Source organism: Dryobates pubescens, chromosome 19 (assembly GCF_014839835.1).
Source record: "Dryobates pubescens isolate bDryPub1 chromosome 19, bDryPub1.pri, whole genome shotgun sequence".
NCBI classification, from domain to species: Eukaryota; Metazoa; Chordata; class Aves; order Piciformes; family Picidae; genus Dryobates; species Dryobates pubescens.
Window position 1 is genome coordinate 1,521,475 of NC_071630.1, and position 14,664 is coordinate 1,536,138.

General features: G+C 67.5%; 1 protein-coding gene across 1 annotated transcript in view; it reads left to right on the forward strand.

Annotated features, from left to right (window-relative positions):
• CARMIL2 (capping protein regulator and myosin 1 linker 2) overlaps nt 1-14,267 on the forward strand; it is a 35,877-nt gene extending 21,610 nt beyond the window's left edge. Inside the window, 21 exon segments of the mRNA XM_054170217.1 lie at nt 477-646; nt 2,042-2,110; nt 2,708-2,801; nt 2,884-2,985; nt 3,510-3,638; nt 4,563-4,676; nt 4,817-4,986; nt 5,559-5,646; nt 6,736-6,852; nt 7,333-7,417; nt 8,236-8,378; nt 8,381-8,803; nt 10,423-10,526; nt 10,941-11,346; nt 11,652-11,771; nt 11,917-11,953; nt 12,133-12,201; nt 12,439-12,744; nt 12,870-12,977; nt 13,255-13,356; nt 13,885-14,267. Coding sequence (XP_054026192.1) covers nt 477-646; nt 2,042-2,110; nt 2,708-2,801; nt 2,884-2,985; nt 3,510-3,638; nt 4,563-4,676; nt 4,817-4,986; nt 5,559-5,646; nt 6,736-6,852; nt 7,333-7,417; nt 8,236-8,378; nt 8,381-8,803; nt 10,423-10,526; nt 10,941-11,346; nt 11,652-11,771; nt 11,917-11,953; nt 12,133-12,201; nt 12,439-12,744; nt 12,870-12,977; nt 13,255-13,356; nt 13,885-14,060 — 3,132 coding nt within the window. The 3' untranslated portion in view covers nt 14,061-14,267.
• Nucleotides 14,268-14,664: the final 397 nt, after the last annotated feature.

The window sequence follows — 14,664 nt, forward strand, 5'->3', positions numbered from 1 at the left end:
TCCAGCTTGCCCTCAGCCTCTCCAGCATCTCACCCATGCTCTTGGTCACCCTCCACCACCACCCTGCAGCCTGGGTGCCACACAGCTCCCACCCGGCCCGGCCTGGGAGCAAACCTCCCCCCCTGCACTCCTCCTGCTGTTCTCCTCCTCCATCTGAAGCAGAGAGGCATCGGGAGCCTCTTCCTGTCCATCTGGGAAGCAGGAGCTGCGCTGCGAGAGGCTCGCAGGAGATGCTTGCTGTGCCCTGGCTGCAGCCCAGCTCCCCCGGCTCGGTCGTTCCTCCTCGCTCCCTGCCGGGCTCCGAGCAAGCCCCGGGCTGCGGCCCCACAGCTCCCCGGGGTGCGGCAGGAGCTGGGCTGCCCGGGAGCGGCGCCAGGCAGCCGCAGCGGCTCCGCTGGCTGTGGGGGGAGGCTGTGCCTGCTGGGCGACAGCTCCTGAAGCCCCCTGCCCAGCTGAGCCCTGCCTGTGCCCCCCAGCCCCTGCAGTCGCTGTCGGTGGCGGACTCGCGGCTGCGGCTGGGCACCGCGGTGCTGCTCAGCACCCTGGGCAGCAGCAGCCTCAGCACCCTGGACATCAGCGGCAACGCCATGGGCGACGGCGGCGCCAAGATGCTGGCCAAGGCCCTGCAGACCAACACAAAGCTCAGGTAGCAGCGGCCCCACGGTGCCCTCTGAGTGCCCTTCCCACCCCGCGCCCGGGGTCCTCGGTGCCGCGGTCCTGGTTGTGACGCTGATGCCATCGGCGGAGGCTCATTGCGGCTCCCCGTGGCCTGGGGCAGTTTAGTCTGGAGAGGAGAAGGCTGAGAGGGAACTGAGCAATGCCTGTAAATATCTGAGGGGTGGGGAGCAAGAGGCTGAGGCCAGGCTCTGCTCAGTGGTGCCCAGGGGCAGGACAGAGGGCACCGACTGGCACCGAGGAGGTTGCAGCTGAGCAGGAGGAGAAAGTTGTTCGGTGTGAGGCTGCTGGAGGCCTGGAGCAGGCTGCCAGAGAGGCTGGGGAGTCTCTTTTGGAGATTTTAAAGACCCTTCTGGACATGTTCCCAGGGTTGGCAGAGGGTTGGACTCCTCAATCCCAGAAGGACACTGAGGGGCTGGAGCAGGGCCAGAGAAGGGCAACCAAGCTGGGGAAGGGTCTGGAGAAGAGGGCTGGGCTGGGGGTTTGGTGTGGAGCAGAGGAGGCTGAGGGAGACCTCCTTGCTCTCTGCAGCTCCTTGAGAGGAGGCTGCAGCCAGCTGGGGCTTGGGCTCTGCTCCCCAGGCTCAGGGCACAGAAGGAGAGGACCTGGGCTGAAACTGTGCCAGGGGAGGCTGAGGTTGGAGAGGAGGAACAACTCCTTTGCCAGGGGACTGGCAGAGGCTGCCCAGGGAGGTGGTGGAGTCCCCATGGCTGGAGGTGCCCCAGAACCCTGTGGCCATGGCACTTGGGGCCAGGGTTTGGTGGCCATGGTTGGGGTTGGGTTGGTGCTGGGCTGGATGATCCTGGAGAGCTTTTCCAACCCAAACCACTCTGTGATTCCATGGTGTCCAGAGGTCCCTTCCACCCCTACCAGTCTATGATGCCTGGTGCATGGTCAAGGGCTGAGACTGTAGCTGGCTCTGGTGTCAGAGCTGGCAGGGGACCTGTGAAGCCCTGCCCAGCCCCCAGGGTGCTGTAGGAGGAACCTTTCAGTCGCTGCCCTCACCCCACTCTGCCACCAGTTCCTGACACACCAGTCTGGGGCCACATTGTGCCAACAAAGGCAGGCCAGGGGAGACTGGAAGGGATGGGATGGGTATTCCAGCCAGAGGTGCTGCTCTGGGGGACACTGGAGTGGTGCCTGACCATGTCCCCCCCTCTCCTCCAGGCACCCATGAGTTTTCCAGCTCCTTGCAAAGCCCAAGTTCAGGTTTTGAGTACTGAGGTGCAGGTTTTTGTCCCCATTTCTGGGCATTTGAGTGCCCAGGATCAGCCTTGGGCTTCCTCTTCCTGGCACGTGGTAGGTGGGCACCCATCTCAGGGCTGGGTGGGTGCTTGCTGGGCTCACTTTGTCCTTCTCTTTACAGGACTGTAGTGTGGGACAGGAACAACACAACAGCCCAAGGCCTTCTGGAGGTGGCTCAGGCTTTGGAAAGGTAAGAAAGAGCAGCCTGGGCCTCCTGGTTGGCTACCACCATGCAAAAGATGGCACCAGGATGGCCTCATCTGCAGGGCCTCCTGCTCCCTGGAAGCAGTAGGTGCATCCCACAGTTGCATGCAGGTCCTGAGGTACCTTTTGGTCCATGGCTTGGGCCTTGCAGCCATCAAAGCCAGCTGGCACCCCCTGGGTGGTGTCATCTTCATTACTGACCTCAGGCTCTCCCCTGGGCTTTGCAACCCAACCCAGCACAGCCCCTGTCACCCTGTGGCCACGGTGGGCATCTGGTGCTCATGGAAGAAGGGCAGAAGCTGTCCACCTGCCAAGCACACCAGCAGGTCTGGGGTTTGGCCATGCAGGGTCTCTGGAGGTCTGGAGAGCCTGGGTGGCCGCCGCCACCCCCTCCACGTTTGCTGCCAGCCAGAGCTGGGCCATGCCCAGCTCCAGGGCTGGACCCCGGGGCAGCGTCTGGGCTGCTGTGGGCCGGTCCCTGCAGTGAGGATCCTGATGCCTGTGGGGAGATGCCCCATGGGGCTGAGCCCCTGGGGGCTGGCAAGGGCCCAGCAGCAGCCACTGAGCCCAAACTGCCCTGCAGGAACTACAGCCTGAAGTGCATGCCCCTGCCCGTCAGCGACGTGGCGCAGGCGTTCCGCAGCCACCCCCAGAGGACCCAGGAGGCTGTGCACAAGGTGGGCAGGGGACACGGGCGGGGGGCACGCGGGGCCAGGTGCCACCAAGCCCTGGGCACTCACAGCCTCTCTCCTGCTGCAGCTCCAGGCCTGCCTGGCGAGGAACCAGCTGCGGCGCGCGGTGCCCGCCCAGACCCTGCGCCTGCAGCAGGGCTTCCTCGCCTCCTCCTCCTCCTCCTCACAGGTCTGTGCTCACCTTGGCGCCCCGGGGCCGCCCTCCCCTGCCCACACCGGCCCTGGCTGGCTCGGCTGAGCTCTCACAAGCAGCACCAATCCCCTTTCACCCTTCCTGAGGGCAGAGCTCCAGGAGGTGGTTTGATGGCCGTGGGGTCTTCGGCTGAGGGTTGGCCTCGATGCCCTTGGAGGCCTCTCCCAGCTGAAGCACCTCTGTGATTCCATGAATCCCAAGGGATGAGAGTGGGGCCAGGCAGAGAGGAGATCCCCAAGGAGCCCTCCAGCTTCCACCCATGTGGTCCCTGTGTGTGCAGCCCTGGGACAGCACATTCCCAGCTCCCTGGGCATGCTCACAGCAGATCCCTGCCATGTGGCATCCCCAGCTACGAGACAGGGATGCGTGGGGGGCAGACTGTACCCTGCCTGCGCCCCAGCCTCCGGTCGGGCAGCACCGGCACAGCCTTCCCACGGCGAGCCCCAGCAGGGGGGGCTCTGGCAGTGCTGTGTGTGTGACACAGCCTCTCCCTGCCGCAGATGGTGAGCGAGCTCTGCCTGAGCCTGCAGAAGCAGTTGGACATCCTCAGCACCTGCCCGGGCAGAGAGGTGGAGGAGGACATCCTCTGCGCCCAGGAGGCCATCAGCAATGCCAACCTCTCCGTCAGCGTGAGTGGGGAGCCCCTCAGCCTGCCTGGCTTCAGCTGGGGGTGCAGGAGGTCACCGATTAGTTAATGAGATAATGAGCTGGCGGTCGGGGACACAGGCAGGGCACTGATTAGTTAACGACTTAATGAGGTGGCAGCTGGGGACAGCACAGCCTCCACCCCAGCCAGCAGTGCACCTGCAGGATGGGGAACAGCAGCCACAAGTTCCTCATTCCCTTCTAGACCCAGGCCCAAAACCTTCTCCATCCCTTCCTGCACAGGGGGCATGGGAGTTAGCAGTGCCCCCTTCCCTGTGCCAGAGCACCCCCTGCTCCTGCACCCCTCCTGGGCAGGGCTGGGTTGCTCCAGCTGCTCCAGGTGCCCACGCTGGGGAGAAACCAATGTGTCCCTCCTTGGGGAACCCTCAGCCCACCCTGGCACCATGAGGGTGCTCCAGCAGCCCATGATGAAGGTTACCACATTGGCTGGGCAGCCCCTGGCACTGCCAGCCGTGGTTCCATCCTCCTGGTTCCTCTTCTCTCTCCCCACCACACCTCCTCCTCCTCCTTCTGCACCTCCTTCAAATCACTTCCTTCTTTTCCCCTAATTTTTGGCACCCTCTGGGCACTTAACCCAGCTGAGATGCCCTGTAAGAGATGGTGGTAGTGGAAAGGTGGTGAAGATGGGAAAGAATCTCCCCTGATGTGGGCAGCAGCATGAAGAAGGAGGGTCAGTGGGTGGTGAGGAGCAGCTGGGGGTCCAGCTTGGGGTACCAGAAGGGGCAAGGATGCCCAGCCTGGGCCCAGCAAAGCCAGAAGGTCTCTGGGTCTCCCCAGCTGATGTGCTCTTCCATGGGGCAGCCATGGCTGCTGGCTGTGCATGGCAGGATGGGAGGCCAGGCTGAGGTGCCATGGGGTGATCCATTGCAGCTCTCTTCCTGTGGCAGGCCCTGCCCCTTTTGTGCGAGGCAGGGAGCAGCCCCTACCAGAGCAGCAAGCTGCAGCACAGGCTGCAGTCCCTCGCAGAGGAAGCAGCTCAGGTCTGCGCCAGGGAGATCCAGGTGGGCACCATGGGGAGCTGCTGGCAGCAGGAGCTGCTGGTTGCCCTCCTGCTGAGGATCAGGGCCGTGGTGGCTCCTGCAAGCCATGTGAGGCCTGGCAGGAGCGGCCCCAGAGCTGCCCTTTGCTCCCCACGCTGCAGGCGACCTCGCAGGCGGCGCTGGAGGCGGCGCAGGGCCTGTGCCCGGCCCTGGTGCGCAGGAGCGGGGTCAGGGAGCGGCTGCTCAGCACCATGGCACAGCACAGCCACCTCCAGCAGCACCTCAGCGCTCTCCTGGACCAGATGGTCACTGATGTCCTCAGCAAGCTGAAGTGGGTGACCTGCCCTTCCTCCTTGTCTTCTGCTGGTCACCCCCGGGGCCAGATGGGGACACTGGGAGGTCCCTCCCAAGGCAATGGTGGGGCCCTGGGTCCTGCTGCTGTATTGACCCAGCTGTGCCTTTGCTTCCTGCTTGGGTCCACTTTGGCTGTGGCCCTAGTGGGAGGTGTCCCTGCCCATGGCAGGGGGTTGGGACCAGATGCCCAATGCCAGCACACAGAGCAATGGTGGAAGTGGAGGCAGAGGAAGGTCCATGGAAACAGGAGGAAAAATTATTTGCCTGTGAGGGTGACAGAGCCCTGGAGCAGGCTGCCCAGGGGGGTGGTGGAGCCTCCCTCTCTGGAGATATTCAAGACCTGCCTGGATGAGTGCCTGTGTGACCTGCTCTAGGTGACACTGCTCTGGCAGGGGGCTTGGACTGGGTGATCTCTCAAGGTCCCTTCCAGTCCCTAACATTCTGTGAGCTCTAAGGTCCCTTCCAGCCACTGTGCGATTCTAGGGAGCTGGGAAGTGCCTTGGGGTGACATTCCTGGGGCTGGCCCTGACCACCTCTCTCTGCTCCCAGTGAAATCAAACTGTCTGTCACTGCTGCTGTGGCTGACTGCATTGTGGATGCTGTGCTGGGAGACCTGACCACAGCCCAGTGCAAACTGGTGAGCGCTGGGAGCTGCCGGCACACCCGGGACAGGGGTGTGGGCTGGGGATGCAGGGCTGAGCCGTGGGCTGGGCGACTGGGGCCCCCAGCACTGGCCAGGCAGCAGCCACAAGTAGAGATGTGCTGCCTGGGACGCAGGACAGTTCCCAGCCAGGCTGTCCTGCCGGGTACCCCCCTGGCCGTGCGCTCACGGCAGCGGCAGCGTCCTGGGCGCGGGGCAGCGGCGGGCCGGGGGTGCCGCTGGGGTGCTGCCAGCCAGGGGTGCTGCCGGGGTACCGCCGGGGGTGCTGCCAGCCAGGGGTGCTGCCAGCCAGGGGTGCCGCCGGGGTGCCGCCGGGGGTGCTGCCAGCCAGGGGTGCCGCCGGGGATGCTGCCAGCCAGGGATGCTGCCGGGGGTGCTGCCAGCCAGGGGTGCTGCCGGGGTACCGCCGGGGGTGCTGCCAGCCAGGGGTGCTGCCAGCCAGGGGTGCCGCCGGGGTGCCGCCGGGGGTGCTGCCAGCCAGGGGTGCCGCCGGGGATGCTGCCAGCCAGGGATGCTGCCGGGGGTGCTGCCAGCCAGGGGTGCTGCCGGGGTACCGCCGGGGGTGCTGCCAGCCAGGGGTGCTGCCGGGGTACCGCCGGGGATGCTGCCAGCCAGGGGTGCTGCCAGCCAGGGGTGCTGCCGGGGTGCCGCCGGGGGTGCTGCCAGCCAGGGGTGCTGCCGGGGTACCGCCGGGGTGCTGCCAGCCAGGGGTGCTGCCGGGGTGCCGCCGGGGGTGCTGCCAGCCAGGGGTGCTGCCGGGGTGCCGCCGGGGGTGCTGCCAGCCAGGGGTGCTGCCGGGGGTGCTGCCAGCCAGGGGTGCCGCCGGGGTGCCGCCGGGGGTGCTGCCAGCCAGGGGTGCCGCCGGGGGTGCTGCCGGGGTGCCGCCGGGGCTGCCGCCTGGCACCGTCTGCGGGCGCAGCGGGCCGGGAGCAGGGCAGCTGCGGCGGGGCCGGCGGGCGGCTAATCAGAGCCTAAATCCGCTCGCAAATCCCAGCCGCGGGTCGGAGCGGACAGCACTGCCGGCAGCCCGCGGGACCGCTCCAGCGCTTCCTTTAATGGTTCCAGGGCGAGAGCCTCGCCAAGCAGGGGCTCGACCTCCCGCTGCCGCCACCGGAGCCGGCTGAGGACGATGCCACGGCACAGCCCAGGGGCAGGAGCCCTCCAGACCTCGCCGTGGAGGAGGTAGGGGCTGGCCGCGCCGTGCGGTGCCCGCGCCGTAGCCGCCTTTATCCTCCTTACCGGCTGATGCCAGGCTTAACGCCACGGCCTCCCCGGGCACACGCACCTCCAGCACCCCCCCGAGCCACCGCTAAGGCAATTAGTGCTGTGCGATGGCACCGGCAGCCTGCCCAGCCTGCAGCCTGCCCAGCCGGCTGCCTGCCCAGCCTGCTGCCCGCCCAGCCTGCTGCCCGCCCAGCTGGAACCGGTGGGCTGGCCTCGTGGTGACCCAAAGCCGGTCCTGGGCCCTGGGATTGCAGCACGACCGGGAAGCATCCGACCCGGCACCGTGGGTGGTTTGGGTGCCAGAGCAAGATGAAGGGGTGCGGCCCTGAGGGTCTGGGGGTGATGGAGGGGTGGCAGCCATGGCTGGGCAAAGCCTGCCTGGCTCTGGCTGTCGCAGGGTGCCCGCCGCCGGTGCCCAGGCTGCCCCTGTGCCCACAGCGCAAGCTGGCCCTGTGGAGGAGGAACAAGCACTGCAGGAGCGTCCGGCCCACACCAGCCCTGACAAGTAAGGCTGCCCTTTGCCGTGGCCGGGTGGGTGCTGTGCCACCTCCCGTGGGGCAGGGGGTGATGGGCAGAGCCCTCCCTGATGGTGCTGCAGACTGTGGGCGGTGCCTGGCAGGGGTCTGACCCCTCCAGAGAGCCTCTCCCGGTGCTGGCCTCACCTTGAGCTTGCTCTTGTGCTGGTTTTGGGGGGGACTCTTGGCTCAGTGCCCATGGGCAGCAGGGTCCTGAGCTCCCTCCCCGTGCGGCTGGGCAGGGGTGGGAGGTTTGTCCATCCCAGGGACCACCCCAAGTATGGGCATCACTGGGGACCTGCCACAGGGAAGGAGATGTTGCCCATGAGTGCTCCTGGTGCTGAGCTGCCCCAGCACTGGTGCTGCCCCACAGAGCCCTGTGTGCCTGGGAGGAGGAGCAGGAGCTGGGGGGACAGGGGGCAGTGAGCAGCTGGTGGGTGGCTTCTGCTCTTTGGGGCTTTGGCTGTGATGGGTATTTGGCCCTTGTGCCCTAGTGCCTGGCACCCAGGATGTTCCCAGAGGACCCCTGATGTCCCTGAGCTCAGCACCAGCCCAGCCTATGGTGTCCCTGAGCCCAGCAGCACCCTGTCCCATGATGTCCCCAAGCTCAGCACCATCCTGCCCCCATGCAGTGTGTAGCTGGGGGGTGAGGATCTGCTTGCAGAGCAAACAGGGGAGGACATTTCTGGGCGCTGCTCGCTGGGCCAGCACCGGCAGAGCTGTGCCACGCAGCTGCTGCTTGCTGCAGATCTCAGCGCTCGTTGCCGGTGCTTGGCTCTGCCCCTGCCCCAGCTTCCCCCCCCCCCCCCCCAGCCCCTTCCCACAGCACCCCACGCCTTGGCAAACCTCTGGGGCGCAGGGCAGGCTCCCTCCCCGCGGCAGCCCCCGGGCAGGCTGTGGGTGGCCGCGGCCGCGGTCCCCTCCCCGCGGCGTGACACAGGCTACGCAGGCGGCGCCGCTGACCTGCCGTGAGCGTGGGGGAAGGTGACGCCGGTGGAAGCGATGATGATGATGATGATGATGATGGTGATGGGAAGGCCTCGCAAGACTGGGTGCCAGTTGGGGCCCTCTCGCCCCTCGTAGGTGTGTCGGAGCTGGAGGCGGCGGCGGGGGGGGACGGCAGCGGGCTGCAGGCGGAGCGGGCACCGCGGGCACCGCCGTGGCACAGCCTGGCCGCACCGCCGTGGCACAGCCTGGCCGCACCGCCGGCACGCCCCGGCCCCGCCGCCACAAAGGATGCGGAGCCTGCGAGCGGCTCCCTCCCCGCCGCGCAGCCTGCCGCCGCCGGAGCGCTGCCCATGGACCTGCCGACCGCCGGCCAGAAGCTGGAGCACTGCACCAAAGCCAGGCCCAGGCCCAACCGCCGCCACCGGCAGCCGCCCAGCAAGCCCAATGTGAGAGGGGCCGGTGGCGGGGCGGGGGGGGGGGCTGTGGGGGAGCCGGAGTCCGTTCGCCCTTTTCCCGGCCGGCCGGGGCTTACCCAGCCGGTGCCGGCTGCCTGCGGAGCTGCGCGGGGCCGCGAACGCTGCCGGCTCCTGCATCCCTGCCGCTGCCGGAGCTTTCTCCTGGGAAGGGGGGGGAAGGCTGCAAGGATAGGCAGGGGGGGTGAGGGGGGTGATGGGAACCATCCATCCCCTTCCCTGCTGCCTGCTGGCAGATGCCGGGCACGGGGATGTGGTGGGCAGGGCAGAGGGGGATGAAACCCCCACAGGGTTTGTGTGCCAGGGGCTGGCACGGTCGCCCATGGCTCTGGCTGCCCCTCTCTCCCCTCACCCAACCTCCTCCCCCCCACCAGCCAAAACCTACCCTCCCCAAAGTGCCAGTGGCCACTGCAGCTCCTTGTGGTGCTGGTAGGGCTTTGCTTGGACAGGGGGGTGGTGGGGGTGGTGTTTGCTCCCCCTGCCCCACTCCCCAAAAGGGCAAGCAGCCCCCACAGCTCCCTTTCCAAAGGAGAAGTAACTTCTGGGTGCTGTTGGTGGAGAGTCTGTCTCCACCACTGTCCCCAGAGCTGGGTCCTGCTGGCATCACCTCGTGCCCACACCAGTGTGATGCAGCTGGATTCTGTGCCCACCAGGGAGCCCTGGCTGGCACAGCTGTGCTGATGCTCATCCTCAGGCCATGGTAGGACCAGCCCTGCCGTGACACTGGATGGGAAGCAGGAGCCCTTCCCTGTGGGTAGGGTGGGTGCTGCAGGCTGGCAGGGGCCAGGCTGGGCCTGGGCACCATCCCCATGGGACACCTTTCCAGATGGGCAAGCTTGACACCCAGGGTTGGCCAAGACCTGAGTGAGGATGGGCTTTGATGGATGCAATGTGACAGGGAGAGGCAGACTTGGGTGGCTGGAATGGCTCCTGAGTGGCATCAAGCCAGCTGTAATGAAAAGTGGTTATGGATTGAAATGCTGGCAGGAGGGCACCGAGGGAGTGCTGGGCGCTGGGGCGAGGAAGGCTTGGCCATGGCATGGGCTGCTCTGCCGTGGGGACACAGAGAGTGGCCTTCACCCAGGCTGTGGTGCCACCCCGGGGTTGGACTTGGGGATCTGCAGACGCAGGTCCATGGAGGGCACCCCCTGCATCACCCTCCTGGAGCGTGGGTGACCCTTCCCAGCCAGAGGAAGTGTCCCCACCGAAGGCTTCTCCCCTGGCACAGCTGGCGGTGGAGGCCTGGCACAGCTCTAGGAGGGCTTCGGCAGGGTTTGTCATCGTGCCACCAAAGAGGGGCAGAAGCACCTCCCTGTGCCTAGCACACAGATGCCAGATCCCAGCCACCCACGTGTGGCACACAGTGAGGTGCAGGGGGCTGGCAGCAGCCAGGGGGGGCCGGGATGTGGCAGGCTCAGAGCCGGGGGGCCGCTGGTAGCACCACCTGTGCCTGTTGTGCCGGCCACACAGCCAGGTGAGGGCTGCCAGCACCCTTCCTGCGTGGGCACCCACTCGTAGAGGCACATGGGCATGTGGAGGGGCATCCTTGCCCCGTGCCACAAGCAAGCCCTGAGAGCCAGGCTTGCTCGCAGGTGCAGCCGGTGGCCTGCGCCAACAGCGAGGACAGGAGCATCACCCGCGTGGACGAGGGGCTGGAGGACTTCTTTGCCAAGAGGCTCATCACAGAGCAGCCACTGTAAGCCCAGGGGGTGCCCAGGGCTCCCCACACACCCAGCAGCCTGGCACCACCACCCCCCCCCCAGCCTTCGCCTACCCTGCTGGCCCCGGTGCCAAAGGGAGGCTGGGAGACACATCCTGCCCGGGGGCATCAGCAAGGCCGAGGCTGGCAGGAGAGAGCTGGGACCCAGCCGTGGGGTGCAGGATGTGGCCAGCACCCCACAGTCCCGAGCCCAGGGAGGGTCTGTGGGGGTCTGCCCCACAGCAGGGATGCAACAGGGCAGCACCCGCGGGGCTCCCTCGCTGGGACACAATCCTCTCCCGGGTTGGGTGTCCAGGGTCAGGATCCGTCCCTTCGGGGTGGACGCCGGAGGGAAAAGTGATCCTCGGCCCCTCGGCAGCCCAGAGCTGACTTTGCTTCCTCTGTCCCCAGCCCCACGGCTCCGGAGCCCTGCGCAGGGTCGGTGCCTCTGGCCCCCTCCAGCTCTCGCACCCTCAAGAAGAAAATTGGGAATTTTTTCGCCTTCAAGAAGCCCAAATCCAGCCGGGGCTCGAGGAGTGAGAAGGAGCCCGAGGCTGGCCCCGCCGGCCCCCGCAGCAGGCGCTCCATGCTCAGTGACATTCTACGAGCCCCCAGCAGGGCGGGCGAGGGGGGCAAGCCCCTGAGTAAATCGGAGGAGGGGGGGCTCGCCGCCGAGCCCCCGGCAGAGCCCGAGCACTGCCGCACCCCCGACTCTGCCCGCAGGATCCGGCCCAAGTACTCGCGGGAGGGCAAATCCCAGTCCCTCATCCTGCTGCCCGGCGAGGACGAGGACGCCCTGGGGGTCAGGCACGACAAGGTTGGTGCTGGCGCTGGGCTCGGTGAGCTCCAGGGGCTCCGAGGTCTTCTCCAAACTCCACAGGTCTGTGCTTGGCACCAAGCCGCCCACACCCCCCACGCCCTCCCACCCCCCGCCCTGACCCTTTTGCTGGGCTCCTCCCGTGGGTGCTGGCGGTGGGGTTCAGCCAAGGCACCGTGGGGCATGTGGGGACATGAGAGTGAGGACTGGGGACAGCCGAGCCGGGTGGGGGCACGGCTGGGGGGTGCCCCGCGGGCGGGCAGGTGGTGCCGTACCCCTGGCAGGGCTGTGTGTGTCCCCCCCAGAAGAGGCAGCTGGAGAGGAGCGCCGGGGAGCTGCCCAGCGCCTTCGAGCAGCGCATGCAGGTCATGCTGCACCGCATCGGCGTCACCAGGGGCCCGGCCCCCGACAGCAGGAGGCAGCAGGTGGGCAGTGGCGCCGCTCTGGGGACAGATCCTGCACCCGAAGGGTGGGTGGAGAGGGCGGCTCCGTGGGATGAGGGCATGCAGCCATCCCCTGCAGTCAGCCCGGAGCCGGAGCCTTCCTCACCAGGCTTCTCTCCCCTTGCAGAGCAAAGACAGCGAGATCAAGAAGGCAGGCTCCGATGGTGAGGGGCTGCAGCCTACCCCCCCCCCCCCCCCCCCCCCCCCCCAAGGCTGGGCACCCATGGGGTGGGCACGGGCAGGTCCCCTTGGGCTGCCGGCCGCGGGTGCCACCCCTCCCGGGGTGCTGGTGGCATGGGAGGGGCTGCAGGGTGCTGATGCTGGCCGGGGGCTGTGCTTGCAGGGGACATCGTGGACAGCTCTGCAGACTCCCCTCCCTCCCTGAAGGCTCGCACGCATTCTGTGTCCACAGGTAGGTGCTGGACGGGGCTCACGCCAGCCCCCATGTGCCCTGGGCAGGGTGCCACTCCCGGGAGGGTGCCCTGCCCCCGCGGCTGCCCAGCCCTGGCGATGCTGGATGAAACCTCAGCCGCTTGCCCAGCCCGTGGGGCGGCTGCAGGCTGGGTGCCAGCGCCGTGAGCCGTCCTCCAGGCCGTGCTTGAGGCCCTCCCTGCCAGGCAGCCCCAGCTCTGTTCTGCCTTCCCCACAGACGCCTCCTTCCGCAGCGCGGGCACCGCCGTGGAGGCTGGCACCGGCCCGGCCGAGCCCCGGCCGGCCTGGAGGGCCCTGGGGCGGTCGCTGCCAGCCGAGCCGCAGGGCACCAGCTGCAGCCAGCTGCGGCACTCCTGTACCCTGGCCGAGCCCAGCCTGCTGCCCGAGCCCGGGGCCCAGGAGGGCTGGAGTGGCAGCTTGCCACGGCTGGGCAGGAGCGTGCCAGTCACTGTGCCACGGAGGGTCAGCCACGGCGGGGAGCTGGGGCCAGGCAGCCCCCTGCCCGCACCACCCACCGCTGAAGGTAGGGACGTGCGAGCTGCCAGCAGGATGCCCCCTGCTGGCCTGGCACCCAGCACTGATGAGGGCTGCCAGGAGGCTGGGGGCAGCAGGGTTCCCCCTGGCAACTCCTCCCTGCTGCTGTTGCAGAGAACCGACTGATGCCACGGCTGGGGGCACCGCGGGGCACCGGCCGCCGAGCAGTGTCTGTGCATGAGGAGCAGCTCAGGGAGCCCGAGGGCCCAGCACAGCTGGCAAGTAAGTGGGGACTGGCATGGGAACCCCAAAGCCCTGCACCCAGTGCTGGTGGAAGCAGGACAGGGCACGGTGGCAGCTCATGGACATGGCGGCATCAGGCGCAGGCAGCGGTGGTGCCTGCCTCAGCTGGTGGGTGGCACCAGTGGTGCTGGGGGCTGGATGATGGCAGCACCACAGCAGGAAGCTCCCAGGAAGGGACTTGGCATTGGGCTGAGCTCTAGCAGCAGGAGGCAGGGTGCCCTGCCCCACCTTGCAGGGGGCTGCATTGTTTCCCCAGCAGGCACCGTGCCCCTGCGCCTGCAGCGCTCACCTGTGCTCAGGCAGAGAGCCCTCCCAGAGCCAGGGGACCAGCCCAGGCTGACCTCCTCGGATGCTGCAGGTGAGATGTGGTGGTGTCCTCCCTGGGGGTGTGCAGGGTCACCTTGTGCTCACTCCAGTACCAGGGCTGAGACCTCCCTGCAGTGCTGGAGCAGCTCTGGAGCCCCCTGCTGGAGCAGGGCCAGAGGAGGCCACAGCAGTGCTGGCAGGGCTGGAAGGGCTCTGCTGTGAGGCCAGGCTGAGAGAGTTGGGCTTGGGCAGCATGCAGAAGGCTCCAGGGAGACCTTCTGGTGGCCTTGCAGTCCTGCAAGGACTTTCAAAGGCTGGGGCCAGAGTTTGGAGCAGGGCAAGGGCTGATAGTTTGAACTGAGAGAGACTGAGAGTGGAGAGAAGGAGAAATGTTTGGCCCTGAGGGTGGGGAGAGCCTGGCCCAGGCTGCCCAGGGAGCTGCCCCAGGGCTGGCAGCACTGCAGGGCAGGTTGGTTGTGGCTGGGAGCCCCAAAGCTGCTCTGGCTGGGGCTGTCCCTGCTGGCTGCAGGGTGGCCTTTGGAGGTCCCTTCCCACCCAACCCCTTCCATGACCTCTGCAGGCACCATGCCCCAGGACTGGTCCCACGCTGGGCCAGAGGAGCTGCAGGCTGGAGCAGGCACCGCTGGCGAGCAGCTGCAAGGCCTGGCACAGGCTGGGGGCACTGCACAGGACTCAGCAGCCATAGACCAAAGACTCCCAGTGCCAGTTCAGGGGGAGCCAGCCCTGGGCCCCTGAGGCCCCTGCATGCCACTGCCACAGCTCCCAGTCCAGCCCTGCCGGTGCCTGCGCCGCACCGGGGCACAGGCAGCAGCCTCCAGGCACTTCCACTTCCTGCTGGGCTGGCATCAACCACGGCATCACCCACCTTCCAGCACGGGCAAGGCTTGGGCCACCAGCATTGCCAGGAGGGCACGGACCCCCAGGAGGGCACAGCTGCCCAGGGATCACGCCAGAGCCCTCGGGCCGCCCTGGGTGCCCGGTGCCGCCGTGGGCAGCCGGCGACCGCGAAGCGCTAGCAGCTCCCCAGCACCTCTGCAGCTCCTCGCCCCCGGGCGGGGCCCTGCTGTCTCCAGCCCCTCCCGGAGCCAGGCTCCCTCTGCCGGCCCCGCACCGCGCTTCAGCCTGCAGCAGCCTCCAGCCTCCCCCTCCCGCAGCAGCCTGCCCCCAGCGGCTTCCTCCCGCCCCAGCTCCTCACCCCGATGGTGACACGAGGAAGGCTTCTCCCGGGGGCGGCTTCTGCCCACCCCCTCCCTGTTGTGTGTGGAGCTCTGTTGTGTTTTTCATACAGAAGCTGTGTATTTAAAAATAGACAATTTTTATTTTGCATTTCTCTGGGCCT